The sequence below is a fragment of the Equus caballus genome, chromosome 24, assembly GCF_041296265.1.
Source record: "Equus caballus isolate H_3958 breed thoroughbred chromosome 24, TB-T2T, whole genome shotgun sequence".
Classification (NCBI taxonomy): Eukaryota; Metazoa; Chordata; class Mammalia; order Perissodactyla; family Equidae; genus Equus; species Equus caballus.
In genome coordinates this window covers 38,249,865-38,273,733 of record NC_091707.1, presented here as the reverse complement: position 1 = coordinate 38,273,733, position 23,869 = coordinate 38,249,865, and the positions used below count along the sequence as shown (strand labels likewise).

Here is a 23,869-nt window from a genome sequence, read left to right as displayed (position 1 = left end):
TAATAAGCTTTTAATAAATAGTGTTGATTTTTATGATACTGGTAATTTAAAGGAATGTTTTCATTAACAGCCACAACACAAACACCAGTGTCCCTTTTGTTTCTGAAATTAAGCAACCTTTCCTTGTCCTAGGACCTTTGCATTTTCTATTCCCTCTCTCCGTAGTGCTTTTCTCTTAGCTCTTTGTATAATGGCTCATTTTCATCCTTTCACTGTCAGCTCAAACGTCACCCCTTTGTGGGAACTTAACTTGACCAACCTGTCTAAAGTAAACCTCTGCCCTCACCCCCCATCACAGTTCCTGGGTATCTTCTTTATTGATGTCTTTGTCATCTTCTTTAGAATGTAAGCTCTGTAAAGGCAAAGAGAACTTATCTTCCTTGTTGATAACTATGTACCCAATGTCCAACATAGTGTCTGCCTCAGTCAGTGTGAATGAACGGATGAATGGATGAGTTAATTAAATGAATAAATGAGTGGGAGAGGGAGAGGTAGAAAGAAAGGTAGGAAAGAAGGAAAGACATTGAAAGGAAAGGAAAAATGGTGGATAAAAGGCAGAAAGGACAAAAGGAAGAAACTTATATGGCCTAAGGAATGGCTTATATTGTGATATATGTATTTATGCATATACTGCAACTTTTAAATTTTGTTTTAAAGTTTATAAGTTGAGTAAAAACTTTCTAGTTCCTGTTATCTTTTCTTCTCCCTGGTCAGTGGGTTTTACCTTATCCTTACCTTCTAGAATCTTACAGGGTCTGCTACAGGGTGACCTCTGTGAGGCAGGAAGTAATTCTTGTAGGATACCAACATCTTAGAACAAAGGGTTGCCAAACTTCCTGTAAAGGGCCAGATTCTAAATATTTTCAATTTTACAGGCCGTATGCTCTCTCACAACAACTCAACTCTGCCAGGATAGAAGAAAGCAGCCATAAACAATATGTAAAGAAATGAGTAGGCTATGTTCCAATAAAGCTTTATTTAGGGAAACTGAAAGTTGAATTTCATGTAATTTTCACTTGTCATGAAATTTTCTTACTTTGATTTTTTTCAGCCAAATAAAATTGTAAAAACCATTCTTAAATCGTGGACCTATAAAAACAGGCAGGGGGCCGCTTTTGACCCACCGTCCTACTTTGCTGCCCCCTGCCTTGGAATGAACTAGTCTAATGGTTATCCGTCTTAAGAATGTTTGCCCTTTAAAAGAGGAACTGGAGTAGGGGAGTCAAAGAATCAATTTTTGAGTTCTTCCTCAAAGAATAAATTTTTGTTGATAGAATTTTAAATAATTTTGCAAATGGAGGGAGAGTATAATTTTGAGTAATCAGACTTTCCTGAACTTTTAATATCAGTACTTCCTTATCCACAGGTAAGGTTGTGAGTGTAAAAGTAACTTTCATTTCCAGCTCAGACCACCCAGATGTGTCTCTTAACAAGCTCCCATCTTATTTATTCCTTCATTTCATGGACTTTGGAATTTAGGATCAGTTACTTCCAGGACTGATTTTGAAAGCAAGACAATTGAATCTACTTTGAACTAAATCACTACTCTGTATTTATAATCCTGAAGAGTAAATGTTTTAAATTTCAAGTAAAGGTTTCCCTAAAATCTGGACTAAGTTGGGCGTGGAATTATTTGGGGGAACATTTTAAAAGTATAATATGATATCATTTTCTATAACTGCAGAAATTAAAAACTTGAAGCTATTTTAGTCCTATTAATGTTGTTTTTATAACTGTTACTATTTATAGTGCTTTCGATTATTTTAAGACGATAGAGCCTCCAACTTTTTCTTTATTCACATCTCTCTTAAACAGCCAAGGCTACTGTTTAAAATTCCATCTTGGGAAGATGTTAGTCAGACTGCAAGGAAAAATCAGAATGAAGCTCAATTTGAAGAAAAAGCAGTTAAGTATTTCATAGGTAGGAATATATAGGATATTTGAAACTGAATAGTCAAAATACATCTGCTTTGTTTTAGGATATAGAGAATAATCAACCCTCAGGTATGCTTCCCAGAAGTGCAACTAAAAACCAAGTTGTTGGGTTTTTCCCTGGGTTTTCTTAGATACTAAGAATAGCGTGCCATTGATTATCAGAGAACAGATAATCTAAGGTTGGTTTTAAATCCTTTAACCACATTTCTCTTCCTACCTGTGCTTATATATTAGGAAGTGGAGATCAATAATAGTTTTTTTTTTTTTTTTTAAGATTTTATTTTTTCCTTTTTCTCCCCAAAGCCCCCCAGTACATAGTTGTATATTTCTCGTTGTGGGTTCTTCTAGTTGTGGTACGTGGGACGCTGCCTCAGCGTGGTCTGACGAGCAGTGCCATGTCCGCGCCCAGGATTCGAACCAACGAAACACTGGGACGCCTGCAGCGGAGCGCGCGAACTTAACCACTCGGCCACGGGGCCAGCCCCCGAGATCAATAATAGTTTTAATCTTAGTCAAACTGAATTAGGAAGCAAGAAAAACCTAACTCATGTCAGCCAAATATATTATTTTAAAATCATCTGCTTATGACTTATCTTTATCAGCAGGCTCTCTCTTTACTATGTAAAGGTGAGAGGAAACTGTAGGCAGAAACCCCCAGAAGGAATGTGGGAATGAGGGTGAGAGAGAGAGAATCTCTAATATAATGTTCTTTGTGCTTTAATTCCTGAAAAGAATTGAGTAAATGACTCTGCATGTAAATTAGGATGGGGATTATTGGAATTGCTCAAAGGTAAGCAGTTTAATTCCCAAAGTGGACTGTTTGCCTGTACCATTTAATGACTCAGCTGTGTGACATGCATGATAGTCAACCATCAAGTGCTGTGATTCAGATATTCGGGAGGAAGGAGCTTGGGTCAAAGGATTCTATGGTTATGTGCGTGTTCTTGTGAGCATTCTTCACCTGGAAGCCCAGGAGATGTGTGCCCTTGAGGGAAACAGAGGAGATGCCAGCCTCAGGGAGTCTCATTAGATCAGCTGTGTTTGGTGGCAGTCAGATACACACTCTGAAAAAAAAGCATACCCTATTGTTTTCCACAAGTTCTGCATGACACAAAGCTACTCATAAATTATGCCATAATCACCACTGCACTATGATTTGCATAAGAGTTCAGAGCATATTCAGCTGATATATGACTAACCTCACAACTGGAGACATGTACTTTGTTTCTTAAAATGTAAATCCTTGAAAAAAAAATATGGTGTGTTGGTTTCTGGATTGTTGACTTTCTCCCCCTGCTACTCAGCTCCTGTTCCTGCGTGTCTTTGGGCGGACAGTCAATCTTTGAAATTACATTGGTTGTCATCTGCGTTGGCCCTAACCGCCATCATAGCCTTTATATTACCTGCAAATAATTTTTAGTTGTTCCCCAATCCCGATGTCATTCACTGAACTCTTGTTACCTGTTACCAGCAGTTTCACTGTGGAATTGAGCAATTCCCAGGGAAAGATAATTCTGTCTTTTGTCCTTCATTTGGTTTGTAGTCTTATCCTGTAGGCACACACGTAAGAACCACATTATGTTGTACATTAAAGAAGAATCTTAAAGGAAATAAAACGAAACCTCATTGCTTTGCTTTGTGATCTGAAATATAAAGGGTTTCTGAGATATTTTTTTTGGTATTAGTTTCACACTGTTGACCGGAAATGTTTATAGGGACTTTAAGCAAAACCCTTGCCTAGCCTCTCAGGCTGCATTTTCCAACGTGAAATATGTTGAAACAAACCAACAGAGGCCCATTTCTTTTTTTGGCTCTTCATCTTTCTCCTCCACCCCACTGATATTCCCCACCCCAACAAAACCCTGTACGCATCTCACTTCACTGTAAGTGCATCCTCAGCCCTTCCTGACCAGTGAACTTAACTGGAGCACAATGGTCAGTAATGGCATCATAACAAACAAAACCACAAACCAAACACCAACCTGAGAATACAGCAGGAGAAAGCTACAGAACAGCTGGCTGCCTCAGGTCTCCATTATGATAGTGGTAGTAGATGAGAGAACAAATCGGAAATGTGGAGCACACACTTCAACTCTGTTCTTAAACCTTGTGATAGTTTCTGCTTCTGAATGTATCAGGGATTTTGCCACACCCCAGTGAAAAGCAGATAGAAGGAACGTAACCGGTACTCCTTCTCGGGTTGAAAAGGATACATCGCTTTAAACTGGCTTTTCTTCATAAGTCAAATGTTGAGCGGCTTTTATTGACAAATTTTTACACAAAATCTGGATGGCTTGCTGTGGTTTTCTTTTCAACATTTCTGTTTTGTTATTTGGACCCTGAGGCAGATTATTTGAAAAAGGCACAGAAGCAACTAGCTAAATGAGTTAACAGAGATTGACTACAGGGATCTAATGATGGCTAAATCTGACACTGGGTGATTGGGAAACCCCCCTGCAAGCTGCTCTAATGCCCCTCGTGCTAAGGTTTTTCTTAAGTAGAGTAGCTTTGTCTGACTTTTAATAGATCACATGCCATTTTATGTATGGATCATTGATTCATTTGGTATATTCAGAGCCAACTTATGCTATATTTTAAAGTTTTTTTTGGTGTTGCAACATTGAGGTTGTTTGTAATTTTTATCTATTTTGTTTTAAATTATTTATATCACTCTAGGAAATGCTGGTCTCTTTTTGAGAAGGTTAGTAAAGGCCTTTTCCTTTTCTTTCATTTTAATATCTTGAAGCTTGGAAAAGAACACATTTGAAATTATTTCTAGTTCTTTTAATTATTAAAAAATGATCAGCAATTTGTTAAATGTAGTGGATTGCCATGTGGAAATGCATAGAGGAAAAATGGTACATATTTGGACTGTATTTTATATACTTCACATGGAAAGTAGCAGGTAAATTGTGACTATTGACTAAACAGAGTTAACATTGACAGGAAAAGTGCTCTGCAGTGGTCTCTCTGGGTGGAGCTGAGTGGATTTTTCTTCCAGAAGAGAGGTTTTGTGCTTTTAGAACAGTGATGAGAGGGAGACCTCATTGTGGATTTTTCTTTTTGAAAATTACATGTCTATCATTTGCCCTTCAGTCCCAGAGAAGTTTCCAGAATCATTGTATACTCTTAAAGCTTCTTAGACTTGGAAGGCATAGAGACTCTTGTTCTATTTGTATGTCCATATTGTGCTTTTTGTTTTGCTAATAGGTATATTTAAAGCATTGTTGGAAAATGCTGTATCATTGTGATAAAATAGTCACTAGGCCTATCTGACTACACTTAACAGAAACAGGAGAACTCTGATTATTTAGCCCTTCAATCCTCTAATTCATCTCTTAAATGGGATAGATGAATCAGTGTGGCTAATTGATTGGTGATTGGCTGAGCTAAATCAGATAAACTGTTAATGATGAGGGATTCAGATACCAACAGTCCATTTAGCATTCATCTCCTAACTTAGCCTACAAATATTTGCCCATCTCCAATGATGCTAACGAATTCGCCTTGGCTTATTCATAAATTCCAGTGTACACCCCATTGTGACCAAGTAGCAAATCAATATTAGCTTGAGGTTAAAGAGAATATATTTTGGTGTAATTATATGTTCATTCTAGGACATATGCTGGCATTTTTTTCATGCTGTATTAGTGCCACAATATTGGCTTAAGGTTACCTCTTTTGTAATAAAAATACCATGAAAGGAAGTATGCAAATTTTTTTTGAGAATAAGAATTTGCTGTAGTCTAATGCTTTTCTATACAGAATTACAATAACTAATCTTGCCTACCAAAGAAGAAATCAACGACAACCATTTAAACTTTCAAAATACTTTTCTTAAATTTTAAAAGCAAGTTAATAAGTTCATAAAGACTAGGAGTAGTTTCTTTTTATTTATAGCCTGCAATTAAGACCAAAAACTCTACAATTTACACAGAACTCACTAATCGGCAGCAATGGCTGGTATCCTATTAGCTGTCGTTGATTGGCAAATTGACTAATTTAAATTTAGGTTAATGAACTGAATTTTCTATTTCTTTAATTTTCTCGTTTTCTAATCATATGTATTTTTCTCTGAAAGCTGTCTCAATACCGTTTTGGAATGAAGTAGGTTATAGACAAACAGACATAATTAAATTGCATTGAAATAGATTATTAATTGATCTTTATATTTTACCAAAATGGAGTTTTTTTGACCATTTGTGTTCATAATCTTATAAACCAGGCACCTGTTTTAGTCAGCTCAGACTGTCGTAAAAAGTTACCATAGATTGGGTGGCTTAAATAAACCTTTATTTCTCACAGTTCTGGAGGCTGGAAAGTCCAAGAACAAAGGTGCTGGCAGATTTGGTTCTTGGTGAGGGCCCTCTTCCTGGCCTGTAGATGACCATTTTCTCATTATGTCGTTACATGGCAGACAGCAGAAAGAGAAGCAACCATTCTTGTCTCTCTTCTTATAAGGGCACTAATCCCATCATAAGGGCTGTATCTTCATGACCTAATTACCCCCAAAGGCCACGTCTCCAGATGCCATCACATTGAGGATTAGGGTTTCAACACACGAGTTTTGTGAGGATACAAACATGCAGTCCATGACAGTATATATTTCTTTTAAAATCCTGTAACAAATATTTAAGTAAAAAGAAAACACTAATACATAAGTCATATCAGTTTATCTTTGCCAAACACTGAGATGTGAATTAAGACAGACAGAATTTAATTCAATTCTACTCTTTTGACATCACTTGCAATCACTGATTTCAAAGCAGCTGTTTGTGTGCTTTTAAAATATGCTAATCCTAAATAATATGAGCCCATAAATACGCGGTATGGAGAAAACTTAAGGCCCAAATAGTAACTGTAAATATTTTGAGCCTTCCAAGATGGTTTACAGAATTGTGATATGGCCCAAAGACTGTTTCTGTCTCTGTAAGGCATCTAATAAGGTTTCATTCAGTCTACAAAGAATGATAAAGCATTGCTGAATGGTTTTGTCCCTGATGCCCTGTGAATAAGATGCCTGGTAACAAGAGATCGAAGCCCCCTTGAGGCATTATATGCATTTATTATGAAGTGCTGAAATGTGACAGTACACAAGTCACCAACAAAATAGCAGTTATTTTATGAAAATTATGGGGGCAAGGGTAAGGTTCTCTCAAGGATAACAAAAAAATGCAGTTAAACAGATTATATTGCTAAAAAACAGTCTGCTTTGGGCTGCTGTTGCATAATAAATTCATTTAACTCACACCCACATAGCCAAATGTTTAAAGGGTAGAAATATTCAACCCAGTTTCCCAGGGTGAGGGTGGAGCTTGCGTTGCAGAAGTCGTCAAAGGCTAGGCCTCTATGTGCTAGGGGAGGCGGGGAGAATGGAGGTGAGGGCCAAGTTCTTTCTGCTCCTAAGTGTCAGGATTCCCTGCAGGGCCACAAGAGACCTGAGTTGAGTGGTTTTCTGTGCCTCCCCCCCCCTCCCCTTTCCCTCTTAGAAGAGATGATTAATTTGATTAAAGAAAAAAGAAATCCAAATTTCACACCTTCCCTACAGCTGCTTAAAATGAGAGAAAAGAAAGAAAAATGGCCTTGACCCTCCTGAAAAGAATGGCTTTCCACTTTCTTAAATCTTCAGACTCTGCTCTCCAATTCAGCCTTTTGTATTTGGTAAAAACTTTCTGTACGTAGCTCTCAGCCCTGAAAAGCGTTGAGAATACAACTATTGGATTCAAAAGGCAACCATTTTCTTAATCATTTAGCTTTTCAAGCAATGTTGTCAATGATTCTTTTTAAAGACAATATTTCTCTAAAACCTTCTAAGATACTACAGGTAATGGAGTCCCATCTGGGTTCAGGATTGGCTGCATGTGATGTATCTTTCCCATTTATTTTTCCTGCCTTGTTTCAGTTAACAACCTACTTATTAACTTTAATTGATGAAATGTTCTTATGTCTGAATTTTACCTTCCTGTGAGATTACATTTTGTACTGTATATATAATTGAGAGCTGGTATATGTGCTAAATTCCTTTTTTACATCACTATTATTGCCTAGTTGTGTTTCATATATTCAAATATATCTAATATTTATACTCCATTATTTACTATTCCTTTTGGTTACTATATCTAAAATTATGGTATTTACTGTTAAATTAAGCTGTATAGTCCTAACGCTAGCTGAGATGAGAAAAGGTATAGTGATTCTTCTATGTCTATTTTTCTATTGGAGAGATCATCCTGAGTAGGAGTTTTAATTTTTTACATTTTTAAGATAAATTATTACTAATAGAAGATAAATAGAAAATCTGAAAATTAAGTAAACTTGAAATGATTTTTAATAGCTTTGTTTTTATAATTATATATTATGCTTTATTTGCAGGACCGTGTAAATGCATTAGAAACGGTAAGTTGGGGCATTTTCTTTCTCCTTCTATCAGAATTACTGCTGTGTCTGATGTGGATTTCAGAGCACCCCCAAGGAAGAAATTCCAGAAAACATTTCTAAAACTACATCTAAGATGCAAAGGGCAAAATAAGCTAAACTGTACCTGAAAGGTATGTAGATACAGACTTTTAAAAGGGAAAAAAATTTTAGAAAAAATGAAAATGTGCATATTTAAGTGGTCACTGCCCTCCCAAAATTGATGATGCCAGAGTATACTAATTTATGGAAAACGTAATTAGTTTAAATGTAATCGATATCCCGTATGTTTGTTTCTGTATTTCTCAATCAGTAAAAGAACTGGCTGATAAGAAACAGATCAGGATGCTGTGTATACTTTGAAGTTCGGTCACTTAACTTTTTTTTTTGGCGCTGTTTTCCACCAAAATCCAAATAATACTAAAAGCTGGTCGGCCTTTTTCTTAATAATCTTACTTGCAGGAATCTAGTATTAGGAAAGAATTTTTTTAAGTGCATGAATGTAAAGACTATATGCTTGCAATATTTATTGGAAAATGGTTTATTTTTAAATAGAAAAAAGAGAGACAGCTTATTGTTTGGCAATAAAATAATGGTTAGATAAAGTGTGGAATTTCCAGCCAACGTGCCACAATGGTTATGGAAAAGGCTTATAATAAAATGTTAAATGGAAACAAATTCAGGATGTAAAATCATGTGTACTTTAATGATAACATATAATGATAGGCCTATGAAAAAATAATAAAAAGAAGTGAGCAAAATTCATAATAGTGACTTGTTAGACCAGAATTAGGGCTGTGATCTCACTCCTTTCTCTGTTTTTCAAGTCATATAAAGCAAGGTTATTTTACTTTTATAAATAAACGTTTTTATAATAAAAACTGTATGAATTGGAAGAATGGTGAAATAAATTACGGTACCACCTTATGATGAAACATTATTCAGCCATAAAAAGTCATATTTTCAAAAAGTAAATATTGCCTTCTGTAATATGGGAGGGAAAAGTGGTATATAAAGATAGAAGGAGAGTATGATGCAAATATTGAATATGCACATTTTGTGTTAAAAAGACTTTATGAAAACACACAAACTATTAGGAGTGGCATGGGACTAGTAGTGATTTTTATTTTCTCTTTTTATTCTTTTAATGAGCAGAAAAAAATGAAACTTTTAAACGATAAGGGTAATAAAAAATAAAATATTTATTTTGTGAGTATGAGGAATGGAAAGATGCTAATGGAGCATATTTTAGGCCTATGTAAGCAAGTGATTTTGATTGACAGTGTCCAGACCCTCATGGGTAAATAATCAATTCCTTAGATTTAACTGGGCCGTTTGGAAAGTACACTGACCTTCTCAGTTTCGGTATAATGACGTTGTAAGTGAATAAAATGTTTAGTGTTCCTCCATATATATTTTACTCACCCTTAGGAAGTGTCTTGCCAGCGGGATTTGGCTTGTGAGTTAAATGCTCTTTTTAAAAGTATGAACAAAACCAGAAATTTTGAGTTTGAAGACTTGGGTTCAGCATACAAAATGCCATTTATACAACATTTAGCAAATCACTTGTTTTTTGATTCCTTCGTCTGTAAAAATGATTATAGTTAAACTTATCAGATTGTTGCGAAAATTGAGAGAGAAAATATATGTGAAAATATTTAGGACCAAACAAATGTTAGGTTATCATTATCATTATGTGATTGGTTATTATTTTTTATTTAATCATTTTAATTATACCAATATCTCATGAGAAGCTGAAAATTATATCAACAACAAAAAGCCTATAACTTTTATTAGTCTTTTTTATTCATATAATCGCTTTACTAACAAAGTACTATAGAGTAGAATCTTAAATGCCTTATTCTAAGGGTTCCTTTAGCAATAAAGGTAAAAATTAAAAGTCATCATGAGAAAAATAAAATTGATTAAATGGACTAGGTTTTTTACAATGGCAGTTTTCTCAAGATGGTTTTAATTTGAAATAATTATCATTAAGTAAAACCATAAAAAGGAAAATGCTCAGTAATAATGTTAATACTCAAATATTATGAAGTCCTTTGACTTCATATGGCATTATAAGGAGCAGATTTAATATACTTGGTAGACTATACAACTGGTAAAATATTTTATAGTTCATAAAACCAAATATGCTGAAAGTAATCTCAAGCTCATTTATTATTCTCCCAGAACTCAGCACTTAAACCACAGAAAAGTGTTGGTGGTCTACTAACACTTGGTTGGTTGGGTTGGTATTAAGATCGCATAAGGCATTGAATGTAGGGTGTATATGATGGTAATGCAAATCTGCAGAGGTTTGAAACTTCATCCTTCAATTCAGACTATTTACAATAGGTTGATTTTAAAGGTTCAGTAGTTATAATACCTGAAAATAAGATGTTCTTTTCATCCTATTAAGAAACTTGAATTGGCTTGTCATCGATTATCTGTATGCTTAAATCACGATCAGGTGGTTATTTCTCCCCCTCTTCCTCAACTTCCCCTCTCCCTCTTTACTAGCAAGTAAGTTTCTTGGATTAAAAATTACATTTTACTTGCAAATGCACACCCAGGGCCTGTCCAAAATTCCTGATATATAGTAGACAATCAATAAACATTTGTAGAATGAAAGAATGAATTTTGAACTGAACGTACATGACCCTCACATAAGGCTGATCTTAGGAATATGGGTATACACAGTACCAGTCCAATAGATGAGGGAAAAAATCCTCCAGAAGCACATGAATTTATTCTTTTTTTCCTAGCCTTTCTGATCGGCACTACCTTTTATTTGGTGTTTCACAGAAGCTCTAATGATCTTCATTAAAGTTTAGTGTGAATTTTCCTAGGAAGGAACCACCTTCAGCCAAAATATAACAGATGGATTCTCCAAATAAAGCTAAGTGATGACCTGAAAAAAAAATCTTTGTTGAAAGCTCCGATTCATGGGCCATGAATGGGACTCAGCAATGGATATTTCCTGGGCACTGTGTAAGGCACTGCGTTGACTCTGAAGAGAAGAAAAGGAAAATAGATTGTGATCAGTTCTCTCAGGAACTTGCACTTTAATTGAGGAGAGAAGTTACTTAAATAAATAAATTAATCGTGCAAGATAAAAATACACTATCTACAGCACATAAATGACACAGATAATGCATTTTGTAGGAGTTATGAAGAAAAAATAATTGTATAATAAATTGACATCATTGCAGTCTAAGTTCATCATGAAAAGTCATGGATTTTCCAGTTTGAAGACATGATGGAGGAAATTAGATTTATCTCTGAAATGTGAAGAGTCAGTATTGTCAGGTAGAAAGATCCAGAAAAGGCACTCTATATTGGGGATGTAATCAAGCTTTGAAGGTAGTCATGAAGAGTTTATTAAAAAGATATTTAAAAAAAAAAAACAAATCATCGAATCATGCCTAACATACAAATATAAAATGATCTCATGACAAATGAGTTGATTTAACTTACTAATGGGAAAATGAACAAGATGTTATCTCTGACTTAAAAGAACAGTCAAAGAAACACACATATGTAGGCACTAAAGAGTGCTGAAATAAATTTAAAATAGATGCAAAACTGGCTTCTTCCAAAATGGAGGGAGAAAATCAATTGAACCTCCCCAGATGAAATTTATTTGCATGTCTATGAACAAGAATCGTTTGCATTGCTATCAGTTATCTATATCTCATGGAGGAATTATAGATAGCTCAAAGACAATGACAGATATGGAGATCCTACAGAATCAGAAAACCCAGAAGGATGTACTAGGCAAAAACGTTTTTCATTGAAGACATCCCGTGAGTTTTTGTTTTATTTCAAAGTCTTTCACATTTTTTTCTTGTAGTTTCATTGGAGATAACCCTTTGAGAGAGTAATAGGAGACATTTTGGAGTTTTGAAATACAAACCAAGGAATTTAGACTTGATCTTTTATATCAGGGAGACAAATGGGTTTCTTCCTGAGTTCCAGTTCCTCCTGGTTGGTACTAGCTACTGAAACATTCTGTTGGGAAGGATGCTGACTGCTGTTTTGGAAAGAGTGCTATGATCTCTTGGCATTCGCCATCATGTGCATTGAAGGTTGGTGGGTAAAAAGTGGTAGCACAGCTGTTTAGCCAATAGGGAGCCATTCATGGTTTTTAGTCAGGGGTTGTGTCATGGTAATGTGGTGAATAGGAATACAACTCTAGGAATAGTGTTTAGGATAGAGTGGAGTGGTGAGAGACTGCAAGTAAGAATAGGAAAAGTGCACATTGGAAGTAATCCAACTTTAGGAATATGCTTGGAAAATTAAGGGTTGGGGTATTCTAGTGCCAAAAAGGCAGGGTTAAAGTGGATGCCAGATTTAGAGAAGAGAACTAGTGAACTTGTGAGTGGGAAGTCAAGGGAGAAGAGGAGACATAGATGGTAAAGGAAGAGTCATTTTAGGAAGTGAAGGGGAATATAGGGCAGTTCATCTTGGAGACACAAGTTTAGTTCAGTTCATAGCACTTTTCAAATCTGTCTTTATTTTCATTTCCATTAATACCATGATAATTTGGATACTTACGCTTTTGTATTAGTTAAAGTTAGGCATGACTTCAGTTAGCAGAGAAACCAAAAAATAATAGTGAGTTAAGTACGATAGAAATTAATTTCTCTCTTGTGTGACAGTTCAAATAGATGGTGTCCATGGCAGGTATGGTGTCAGAAACTCAAGCTGCTTTTGTCTTTTTGTTTCACCATCCTCAATATATTGCTTCCCCCTCCTGGCCCAAGATGCCTGTTCCACTTCCAGCCCTTATATTTGCATTCTAACTAGGTAAAAGAACGAAAAGGAGGGCATGTAACTTCCCTTGAGTGGAAACCAGAAGTTGCACATACCATTTCTCTTCCTTTCCATGGGCCAGAATTTAGTGATATGATTATAACTAGCTCTGAGATTCAAAAAGAGAGCCAGGTAAGATATAGACTTTTGGAAATTTCAAAGTAAACTTCTAAACAACTCATGGGTCAGAAAGTAAATTATAATAGAAATTATAAAATATACAGAACTGAATGATAGTGAAAATATTATATATTAAAATGTGTGTGATACAGCAAAAGGAGTATTTATGGGGAAACTTAAAGGCTTAAATGCTTATATTAGAAAAGAGGAATAAAAATTAATGAGCTAGTCACCCAACAAAAGAAATTAAAAGGATGGCACAGTAAACCTAAGAAAAAAGCAAAATAAAGGAAAAAATAGAGAAAAGACTATAAATTAATGAATAGAAAACAAGCATGCAATAGACAGGGCCAACAAAGTAAAGTTGATTGTTTAAAAAGAAGAATAGAAAGACCAGTGTTCAACATGATTGATGAAGAAAAAAGGAGAGAAGGTGCAAATGAACAATATTATGAATGAAAAAGAGGATATAATTATAACTGTTGGAGAATTTAACCACATACAAGGGTATTGTGAATAATTTTGCAATTATACATTTGAAAATTAGGAGAAATAACTAAATCAATAGAAAAATAAAGTTTTCCAGAACTAAGAAGAAATAACATGAATAGTATCATAACTAAATTTTTAAAAAATAATAAAATATTTCATCAACAATTTTTGCTCAATTAAAATTTTCTGCAGGAAGGGCCACAAAGCCCAAATAATTTTATAGATACTTTCTACCAAATGTTCTAGGAGCAAATCATTTGAGTTTTACAAAAACTTTTCCAGAAACTAGAAAAAGAGGGAACATGTTCAACTTATCATGTGTTAGCATAATCTTTAAGATGAAACCAAACATGGAAATTATTAATAAGGGAAATTAAGGGACTTCTCATATACTAACATGGATACAAAAATACTATACACAAAACATTAGCAAAATATATCCAGGAAGGTAGAAAAAGGATAGTTCATCATGAACAAATTGAATTTATTCTAGGAATTCAGAATTGGTTTAATATTAGAAAATTAATCAAAGAAATTCACCATAGTGACAGATTAAGGAGAAATAAATTTAATACAGTCCTCTCGATCAATGAATAAGAAGCATTTACTCCCATGATATCATTATCATCATTATAAATCTTTTTATTGAACTAAGAACAGAAGGGAATTTCCTTAATCTGATAAAGGTCATGTGATAAAAACCTATGGCAAATATCACCTTAGTATTTTGAAAGTCCTCCTTTAAGACCAGGAACAAGCAAAGGATGTCCCATTCCACAACTTCTGTTAGACACTGTGCAGGTGGTCCTAGCCAGAACAGTATAACTATCATTATTTATAAATAATGTTATTGTTGATATAAAAAGCTCTAGGAATTCATAGTTAAATTATGAAAAATAAAGAGTTTCACAAGTTTGTTTGATAAAAAACAGTAAATGTTGGGGCTAGTCCCGTGGCTGAGTGGTTAAGATTGCATGCTCCACTTCGGTGGCCCAGGATTTCACAGGTTTGGATCCTGGGCATGGACCTAGCACTGCTCATCAAGCCCTGCTGAGGCGGCGTCCCACATAGCACAATCAGAAGGAGCAACAACCAGAATATACAGCTATGTACTGGGGAGCTTTGGGGAGAAGAAGAAGAAGAAAAAAAGAAAGACTGGCAACAGATGTTAGCTCAGGTGCCCAAAAAAAAACCCCAGTAAATGAAACTCCATTTTATTTCTAACACCAGCAACAAGCAGTGAAAAAATGTAATTCAAAGTATATCAATACAAAAGTAACAACAAATACAAAGTACATAGGAAAAAATCTTAACAAGTAACAGCAACAAAAACACAAGTCGTTTATAGAGAAGACACCCCGGAATGGCCAAGACACTTCTGAAGAACAAGGTGGGGGAAGTTTTCCTAGCATATATCAGACCTTATTAAGGCTGTGGAAATTAAGATAGTGGAGTCCTTGCACAGGAATATAGAAATAGGTCAACGTAATCAAGTAGAGAACCCAAAAACAGAAATATGTATATGTGGAAACTTGCTATCTGATACAACTGGCACCACCTATCGGGGGAGTAAGGATGGACTTTTCAACAGATGGTATAAACAAGATGAAATTGAACCCTATCTCAGATGCAAAAAATGGATGAAAGCCTAAATGTGAATGGCAAAATCATAAAACTTTAAAACAAATATGGTTTAATATTTTCATGACCTTGGGACTTTGGAGGATTTCTGGGGAGGGAAAAAGGCGCTGAAAACATAGATCATAAAAGAAATGACTGTTGTGACCACATTAAAATTAAGAACTTCTGTGAATCAAAAGGCAACATAAAAAGAGTGAAAGGAAAAACCACATAGAGTATATTTGTAGCCGAAGATATAAATGACTAGCAATTTGTATCCAAATCAATTTGTATCCAAATCTTATGGCCAACAAAGCAATTAGAAAAAAAAAACCCGGATTTCCAAAAAAGGAAAGAAAAAGAGTAAAAGACATGAGCAAGCATTTCAATTGAAGGAGAAACATGTGAGAATATATTCAGCTTCATTAGTAACCAGGGAAATCCTAATTAAAACCATGAGGAATTGTCCTTTTCTTTAAACTGTATGTATATGTTTTATGTACTTTTCTGTATCTATGACACATTTCACTAAAAAACAAAGGGAATTGAAACATGTTAGCAGCACTTTTTTTAAGTTTTACAACAACATGATTGATGCTGCCCCTGACAGCAATGTTTAACGATAGCTGACGAGTTGGGGAGTAGTCTTCAAACTGCAGTAGCGTACCCTGGGAGTATGCAAAGATCTTCCAAGGGGTATTCGGACGCAAATACTTGTAAGAGAATCTATTTTTATATCCTCAGCTTCTACATGCACTTTCTCCCAAAATGGTCGCCCTCCTCCCAATCTACAGAAAAACCTACATCTCACCCATTCAGGGTCTTCCTATGATGGCAGGTTCCCCCAGGCACTTCAGGGTGCCAAACAAGCTTCAATTTAAGATTTTGATACCTTCCTGTCCTCCTTTAATCAAGTCACTAAGATAAGGCTTCTTTGTCCTTCTTAGTTGTACACGTATTTTTGATAAGAACAAAAAGTTGTGTTAGATATATGGGGTGTTGGGAATGAGGTGTTCTGAAATTGACATAATGTTGTTGACTGGTGTTAAGGGGGATTAAAGACAATTTCACTTAATGACCTCATCTTTTCCACCATCCTACTGTGATCAGAGAATGTATAGCTCCAGAAAACAAAACTAAGAAGTGTTGGAAAGAAATATGTAATTGAAAGCAGCAGTCTTATTTCATCCAGGTGACAAACACTGGCATGGCTCCGTGCCTTATCTACTTATCTGTCCTAGAATTATGATTCAAAAGTGAGATGGTTGTCACAGGGGCACATTAACACACTTCACAGAATTGAAAAAGGAAGTCAGACAATTTTCTGCCAGAAAGTAAGCCTGATTTGGCTGATTGGTTTGACAATGAGGACTGGCTTTGCCAATCTGCAGCTTTAAGGTCTTGATGAAAATATGTTTAATGCTAAGATAAAATAAACGTATTAAAAATTTTATACTAATAGAATGGTGTTAAAATTAACAACAATTTTATTTTTCTCCATTGTTTTACATATATTGAGTTCAGTGAAATGCTTGTAAGTGAAAGAAGAACAGTTGTAGTCATTTGACAAGTCTTGGTAAATAAAGCCTTTCTGGTATACCTTCCAGAAAGAGAAAGTGAATGACTTGAATAACTATGTTACAATCCTTTGGCCAAGTCATTTCTAATTCTTTCAGCAAAATTGAAAGAGGACCTAGTCGAGCTGATAGATCATTAAAATTAATTTTTGATGGCAGATCCCTATGTAATCTTTGCAATAAAACTAGGAGGGCATTCAAGAAATTGAATGACATTGTTCTAACAAAACTACTTTCATTTTCATATCCTTTTTTATGTGAACAAGATTTCTCAGTGATTAAATCTATAGAAACAAAAAGTTGGAATAGAAATGAAATGGAAACCTGTTTTATTCAAACAAAAGTTAGCATTTACTAATGGATACATGAGCTAATTGAGTGCAGGAGAAGAGAAAGCTGTATCCACCCCATTGAGAGAGATGCTTTTGGAAGCTTTGAGGGTTTTGACATTTCACATTTAATAATTTTTCTCAAAAGTTTTAATATATCTATTACTAATTGTAATGATAATTCAATCTATAAAAGTGTAACACAAAGCATTATGGTCACAGGGAGTTTTAAAAGTCAGTTTTTTTCTCTGTATGTATGAATTTTTGTTACAGAGAAGGATGAAGTATAAGATAACCAATAAAAAGCTTGCAAGCATAAATATATTTTATGTTAGGATAAAAGTCTGTGAGGGAAAATAGATTGGAAATAAATTCAAAGGGAAAAGGAACAATATAAAATTTCTACCTTTTAAGAGGAGCTTATTTAGTTATTTTGCAAGTAGATAAATGATGGTAACAAATTACTGAAGTATTTATAAAGTTCACTGGATAGGTTTATATAAGCAATATGAGTCTTATTTTAAAATGTCAATATTTACAATATTCCAGAAATTTCATCCTTTGCAACTACCTAAACTCATGATGAAAACATTTAGACAAATTAAAAATGGATGTGTATGGTAAGGGGAGATATGGGAGATACATAGTTTAAAAATTATTTAGGGAGTATCTACTCAAAATTTTGAAAACCGTTGACTTAGAGCAAATGTGTAATTATGCAGTTGCCATTTGTCAGTGTTTAATCAGCTCCTCAATTCAATTTCCTTAGAGCACTCTAAGCTCCCTTGTTTTCAATGTATACTTAACAGAGATAACATAATTTATAGGATCAATCCTAACCTGTAGCTATGTAGAGAAAAACATACATAAATTTGCCTATGTTGGGAAAAATTACAAAACATTAGAAAACCGTCAGAAATATTTTTATTTTTAAAAAACTGTTAGAGCCTTTAACACATCTCTAGAGGATGCATTCAGCAAATATTAGTGGTCACAGATTTGAACTGTGCACACGGGCTGATCTTCAAGATCTCGGTGTCCAAGAGTCTCAGAGTATGCCAGCGTGTCTCTGGAAATTACTAACTAACACTGTATGCTCTCACTTCGCATGTCTGCTGTCAGATTAGACAATGGCTGTTGGAGTTTTTGTTTGTAATCTTCTTTCCCTCCCACCCTGGATCTGGCACTAATTGTCCTTCGCTCTACTACAGGTCCAGTCCACTCTACAGATACAGAACTTGTTGAAGAAGGACCACTATTCTATGTCAGGACACCAGATTCTGCTCTAGGGCCGTTAGGAGTATGTGGACGCAATAGAGTTAATGTACTTACTGAGGTGACCCGGTTAAGCTCAGGAAATAACTGACTTGAGTATGTAAAATCTGGCCAAATAACTGTTAATTATTTGCAATGCCTCTTCTAAGTATTTGTAAGAATCCTGAAGCGAAGTAAAACTTGCCTTTATCGCCTTAGAAGGCCAGAACTTGCTGTTTCAAAACCAAAGATCAAGCTAGGTTCATTTTTGGTTTTGCCAAGGCTATGAGCCTCTTATTGAAGTTGCCTGAAAGGTTCAGTCAAATTGGCTTTACACCAAATAAAACGCAGTGTGCTCTGTACGGTTTTGACCCAGAATCAGGTGAATCTCAGCAGTTTTGGCTGAGCTACATTGTAAAATTTTGGATTTGTTCGAACTTGACACTTCCTGGGAACCCATTCAAACTGAAACCGGAAAAAGGGTTTGCACAAACCCTGTCCTAGCCCGTTCTGCCAAGTTTCCCACTGCTCTAATGTTAGTCTACCTTCTGTATATTCGCATCGAGGGCAAACGGAAATATCCTCATGAATCTCTCATGAGGGATCTTGGTTGAAACAATCTAGACATTCTCCTTTCGCCACCTTGTCCCAAAATACAGAGACTGTATTCTGTGTTACTCACTATTAAAATATGTATGTTTTCCAATAATGGGGTCATCTTCAAAGGGTTAAATTTCTAAACACGACCGTGCTTATGGTCAAATGAAGAAAATGCTAGTAAAATAAGTAGGCTGTTTATTCAAAGTTGCAACCTTGTGGCTGAAGGTGATGACCAACTTAAAAATGTAAAACTTCCTTCAGCCTGCAAAAATGATTTCTTACAGGCCTCAAATTTTTCATAAACACAGTGACATAGGGAAAGTATCATTGAGAAATTTTGTAGTGAGTGCAGCTTCACCAGCAGATGAATTTAGTATTATTGAGTTGCTCAGTGTTTGGAGGTCAGACTGACAGCTTCATATTTGATGCTGATAGGTAGTCATACAGTCTAACTGCCTTGCTGGATAATGTGTTTTATGGTCCTGTTCTAAACACTATCAATAGCATGGTACCCTCCCTGGATAAAAAGCTCTTGCTTTATATTGTGAAGATAATATGAGTGTATATTAGAAAACACAAGGGAAGTATCTTTCTGAAAAATGTAATACATGTAAGAAATGCTTTCCCTTCTCTTTAAGAGAGCACGTCTGTGTAAAATTTCAGAGTAATGGTGTATTACGTCTTTTTTCAAAGATCCTAACTTAACTATAAAACAAAATGCTAGACACTCTTAATGTCTAGTTGGAGTGAGTAGTGTATGTTACACACATTTTTGAAGTAGCTTTTAAATAAAATCTGATTTGGAGTATTTTCATTTTGTGCATCTAATTTTAACCAATTACATACAAGTTTCAAGTGAAAATTACTATATGCCTAGTTTAAAATGATAGTGATATGGTAAAATTGGTAAAATTGTATTTTATTAGGAATCTGAAAAGCTAGATTCTGGTCATGTTTCCACGATAGCCAGGCACATGACCCAGGGCAAGTTGTTTAACCTCTCTACATTTCAATTTTCTTATTTTTTTAATGATAGGGCTGAACTAGGTGATTTTTAAAAGGTCCTCTTTATCATAGGCTCTTTATGGGGGAATTAAAAATCTGATCTTCACAAAATGTCCACCTTGCTGGTAGTTGCTGTCAAACAATTTACCCTGATTTAATTATATAATATTATATAACAGATACTTGTTGAATCCCGACTATGTCTCAGTAGTGTCCTAGGGTGTGTAGCAAATGAGATCCCTGCCGCCATGGCTCTCACATTTTAGATAGTGTTACAATAGGAAGGAGTCTTAGAGATCCTTGTCAAAACCCTCACTCTGTAGCTGAGAAGTCTGGAGACCAGAGGAGTTTAGGAGTTGCCAAGTGTGGCAAAACTAGGGCTAGAAGTCAAGTGTCCTGATTAGTGACAGAATGTTCTTTCCATTCCACATACTCAACTTGTGACTGGTGAGAGTAATGAAGACATGACTAAGGAACGCTGTACAAGTATCTAGTGAATGATGCAAAGTGAAGAGGAAGAAAGTTAACAGCCAGAGCTCTTATTTACCTTGAGCAGGGCAAGAAGTAGACTCATAAATAGGACACTGACATTCTTAGACCATATTTAGAGTTGTCAGAATATGCCCTCAACTTATTGGTAAGTGGAGTTTCATAAAAAAACTTTGATCTAGTTTTCTACCTTTTGAATGTTGAAGAAAAGAGCTGACGTGCCCCCTAGGTTGCATTGCTAGTTCTGTCTTGAGCTTGCTCAGTGATATTAAACACCTCAGTTGATCTTTTATTTTATGCATCTGCATAGCAGCTCTAATTCCACTTGCACAAGTGTTTATAAGTTTGTTTAGGACGTGTAATAAACTTTGATCTCAGATGAAAGGCTGGAGAGCGTATAAATTGTCACTATTAGCACTATTAATATAAATATCCAAAGTGGTCTTATGTTAATTATTTAACATCAGTGAAAGATTTCAACCTATCATTGCCCCCAATTACATTATACTTGAATATCAAACAGTAAAGGCCAAACCATCAAAATAGCCCTTCCCTCATTATTCTCTTTAGGCTCAGTTCTTAATTATTTTGCATAGCTGGTGTTCCATAAATGATTTTATGGTGCCTCTTCAATGTTTTTCTATACTAACATCTCACTCTCTACCTATATCCACAGCAAAGGTCAATGGAACACATCCTTGATTTGTTTGTTTCATTGTCACCAGACATTAACCAGAGAGTATAAAACGCATTAAATATAGATTCACTGACTTAAAACACTTGGACTCCCTTTATATCTTTTCAGAGAACTTCCTATTGTCATCTTTATTCCTATCATTTCTAACTCAGAACTTGTTTTGCTCTATAATACCTCAAAGCTCCTCATTAGACATCAGTTTTTTTCTTGAAGAAGAGTGTGTTTGTTCCTAGACATGTAGGAGTTGAGTGAGAGGGTGAGGCAAAAGCCAGGTGATCCCCAGATTTCTTAGAGAATGATTAGGATTTGGTGGACTGGGAGTTAGAAGAGCTGGTCGTGAGTCCTGGCTCTTTTGTACTGGCAACTCCCTTAACTTCTCTGAGCCTAATTTCTGTTATCTATCAAATGGGCCTCATACTTGTCCTGCTTGTCTCACAGGTTTGCTGAGAAGATCAAATGAGATAGGGAGTGGGAAAATTCTTTTCTAATTTTTAAAAACATTCCTCCTTTGTGTGTGTTTCACCAGTCACAAGAGGAGTATATGGACTGGAAAGTTTTGGCTCATTAATCTGGACATTTGAATTTTGGTCCTAGTTCTGTTACACTGCTTATTTGTCTTATTCTATATTATGTAAAGTTAACCCCCAAAATTCTGTTCAATTGTTTCAAATTTAGGCTCTGAGAAATTTAGATTTACAGTTCTTGTTTAATAATGCTAATAATTTTAATTCAACACACTCCCAGCCTCCAGATTCAGTTGACCTGGAGAAGGACCCACTATTTTTTTTTTTTTTTTTTTAAAGATTGGCCCCGAGCTAACGTCTGTTGCCAATCTTCCTCTTTTTTTTTCTTCTTCTTCTTCCCAAAGCCCCCAGTATACAGTTGTATATTCTAGCTGTAGGTCCTTCTGGTTCTGCTGTTTGGGATGCCGCTTCAGCATGGCTTGATGAGCAGTGCTAGATCCACACCCAGGATCCAAACCGGGGAAACCCTGGACCACTGAAGCAGAGCATGCAAACTTGACCACTGGGCTACAAGGCCGGCCCCAGGACCCACTATTTTTTAAAGCTCTTCCAGATGATTCTAATGTGCAGTCATGGTTGAGAATCACTGATTTGGGCCATCTTCAGTGTCTACTTTAAGAAGGTACTTTACAGTCCATTCCCTAGAGCCTAGTGTGACTGCATTCTTAGCTATTGGATTTAGTCCCATTCATTTCCACTGAATTAATTTCATGCCTTTTCTACTGATACCATCATTCTGTCCCCAGTATTTCTTCTTTCTAAGCTACCAAAAAAGCAGTTGTAAGATTCTTTCTCAAATGTTATTTTCCTAGAATCTAGGGTGCTTAATTTTAGCATCTTCCTAAAATTTAAAGTTATCAGACCTAACTTGGAGGGCAAATTTGCCTAGTCATTAATTGATCAAATGACTCATTCTCTGATTTTAACAAATTGGCTAATTTACTAAAACAATATCTTTGGAAACTATATGAACAGTTAAAAAACAAATAAGTTGTTTTATAAATCAGTAAATTGGGCAAATTGGCTATTTAGTCAAGTTGCTGTCAGTATATTGACTAAGATTCTGTAAACTACCTGCCTCCTTCATCTCTCTTTTCTTGTTTCTCCTTTCTACTTTAGGGTTAATACTAGCTATAGCATCACGATCAGTGCCTTTCATTCATTTCTCCATTCAACATGTGCCAACCGACTACTCCATGCAGACGACTGAGTGTGAAGTGTAGTTCCTCTTGCAAGGATAACACAAGTATCTCATGAACTATCAGATTGCATATCAGACCCTGCAAAAGGGGTTTAGGAAGGCTCACAGAGTGGGGAAATTTGGCACTATACAGCAATTTGTAGCATTCTTATCTTCAAAACCAGGAGAATATGTAACATGTTTAAATTCTCACTAAAATGTCTAATAAAGTTATTTTTACTATTTCTTTATTCTTCTCTAAATTATTTATCAAATAACTAAAATGTTTTTTAAAAATCTGCCCAATGGACCTGAATAGTAAATAGTGTGACTAATTTTCCTGCTATATTAAAGATTAAGCGAAAGTGTGTTGTGTTCCAGTATCTGGAGCAAACTGCCATTCTGTATGACCATCTTTTTGTTTCTTTTGTTGTTTGTTTGTTTTACAAATGAATCTTCTGTGGTTCCCACAGTGTGCATGCAAATTGCAACTGACTTTAAGTGACATTACAGTAAATTTGATAGGCCCAGTTTTCACTGTCAGTAGGCATCCCATTTGCATCTCTAGAAACTTCCTTTAAAGCACTGGATTCCTTCTGAGAGAGAGAGTAGGTATATTTAAAGTAGTACTCTGCATGACTTTGTGATATGTACCTATGTCTGCACCTTCTTAGAAATAATATAGAGCAAAGCTCTCACCTTTGGCCTCCAACTAAAGTTGGGTGTTGGGGAGCAAAGGAAAGGGAAAGCAGTATAAAATACTTCAGATTTGGTCTTTCTAAGTGGTACTTCTTATGGGTGTCCTGTACTAGAATATCCTG

General features: G+C 35.4%; 1 protein-coding gene and 1 long non-coding RNA gene across 34 annotated transcripts in view; one reads left to right on the top strand and one right to left on the bottom strand.

The window, feature by feature from the left end:
- CEP128 (centrosomal protein 128) overlaps window positions 1–23,869 on the top strand; it is a 381,907-nt gene that overhangs the window by 321,948 nt on the left and 36,090 nt on the right. For 5 of the 12 annotated variants that reach the window (XM_023628199.2, XM_023628195.2, XM_070249367.1 and 2 more), the window contains 2 exons: window positions 1,816–1,905; window positions 8,308–8,331. In XM_023628199.2, coding sequence (XP_023483967.2) covers window positions 1,816–1,905; window positions 8,308–8,331 — 114 coding nt within the window. Of the gene's footprint in view, window positions 1–1,815; window positions 1,906–8,307; window positions 8,484–23,869 lie in introns of all 12 variants that reach the window. The other 7 variants (XM_070249369.1, XM_023628198.2, XM_070249368.1 and 4 more) reach the window with 3 other exon arrangements.
- The window catches only part of LOC111770366 (uncharacterized), a 77,661-nt gene continuing 59,998 nt past the window's right edge, over window positions 6,207–23,869 (bottom strand). For 21 of the 22 annotated variants that reach the window (XR_002803602.2, XR_002803603.2, XR_002803589.2 and 18 more), the window contains one exon: window positions 10,134–11,356. This is a non-coding gene — a long non-coding RNA (uncharacterized lncRNA). Of the gene's footprint in view, window positions 6,555–9,774; window positions 11,357–23,869 lie in introns of those variants that run through there. The other variant, XR_011431915.1, reaches the window with a different exon arrangement.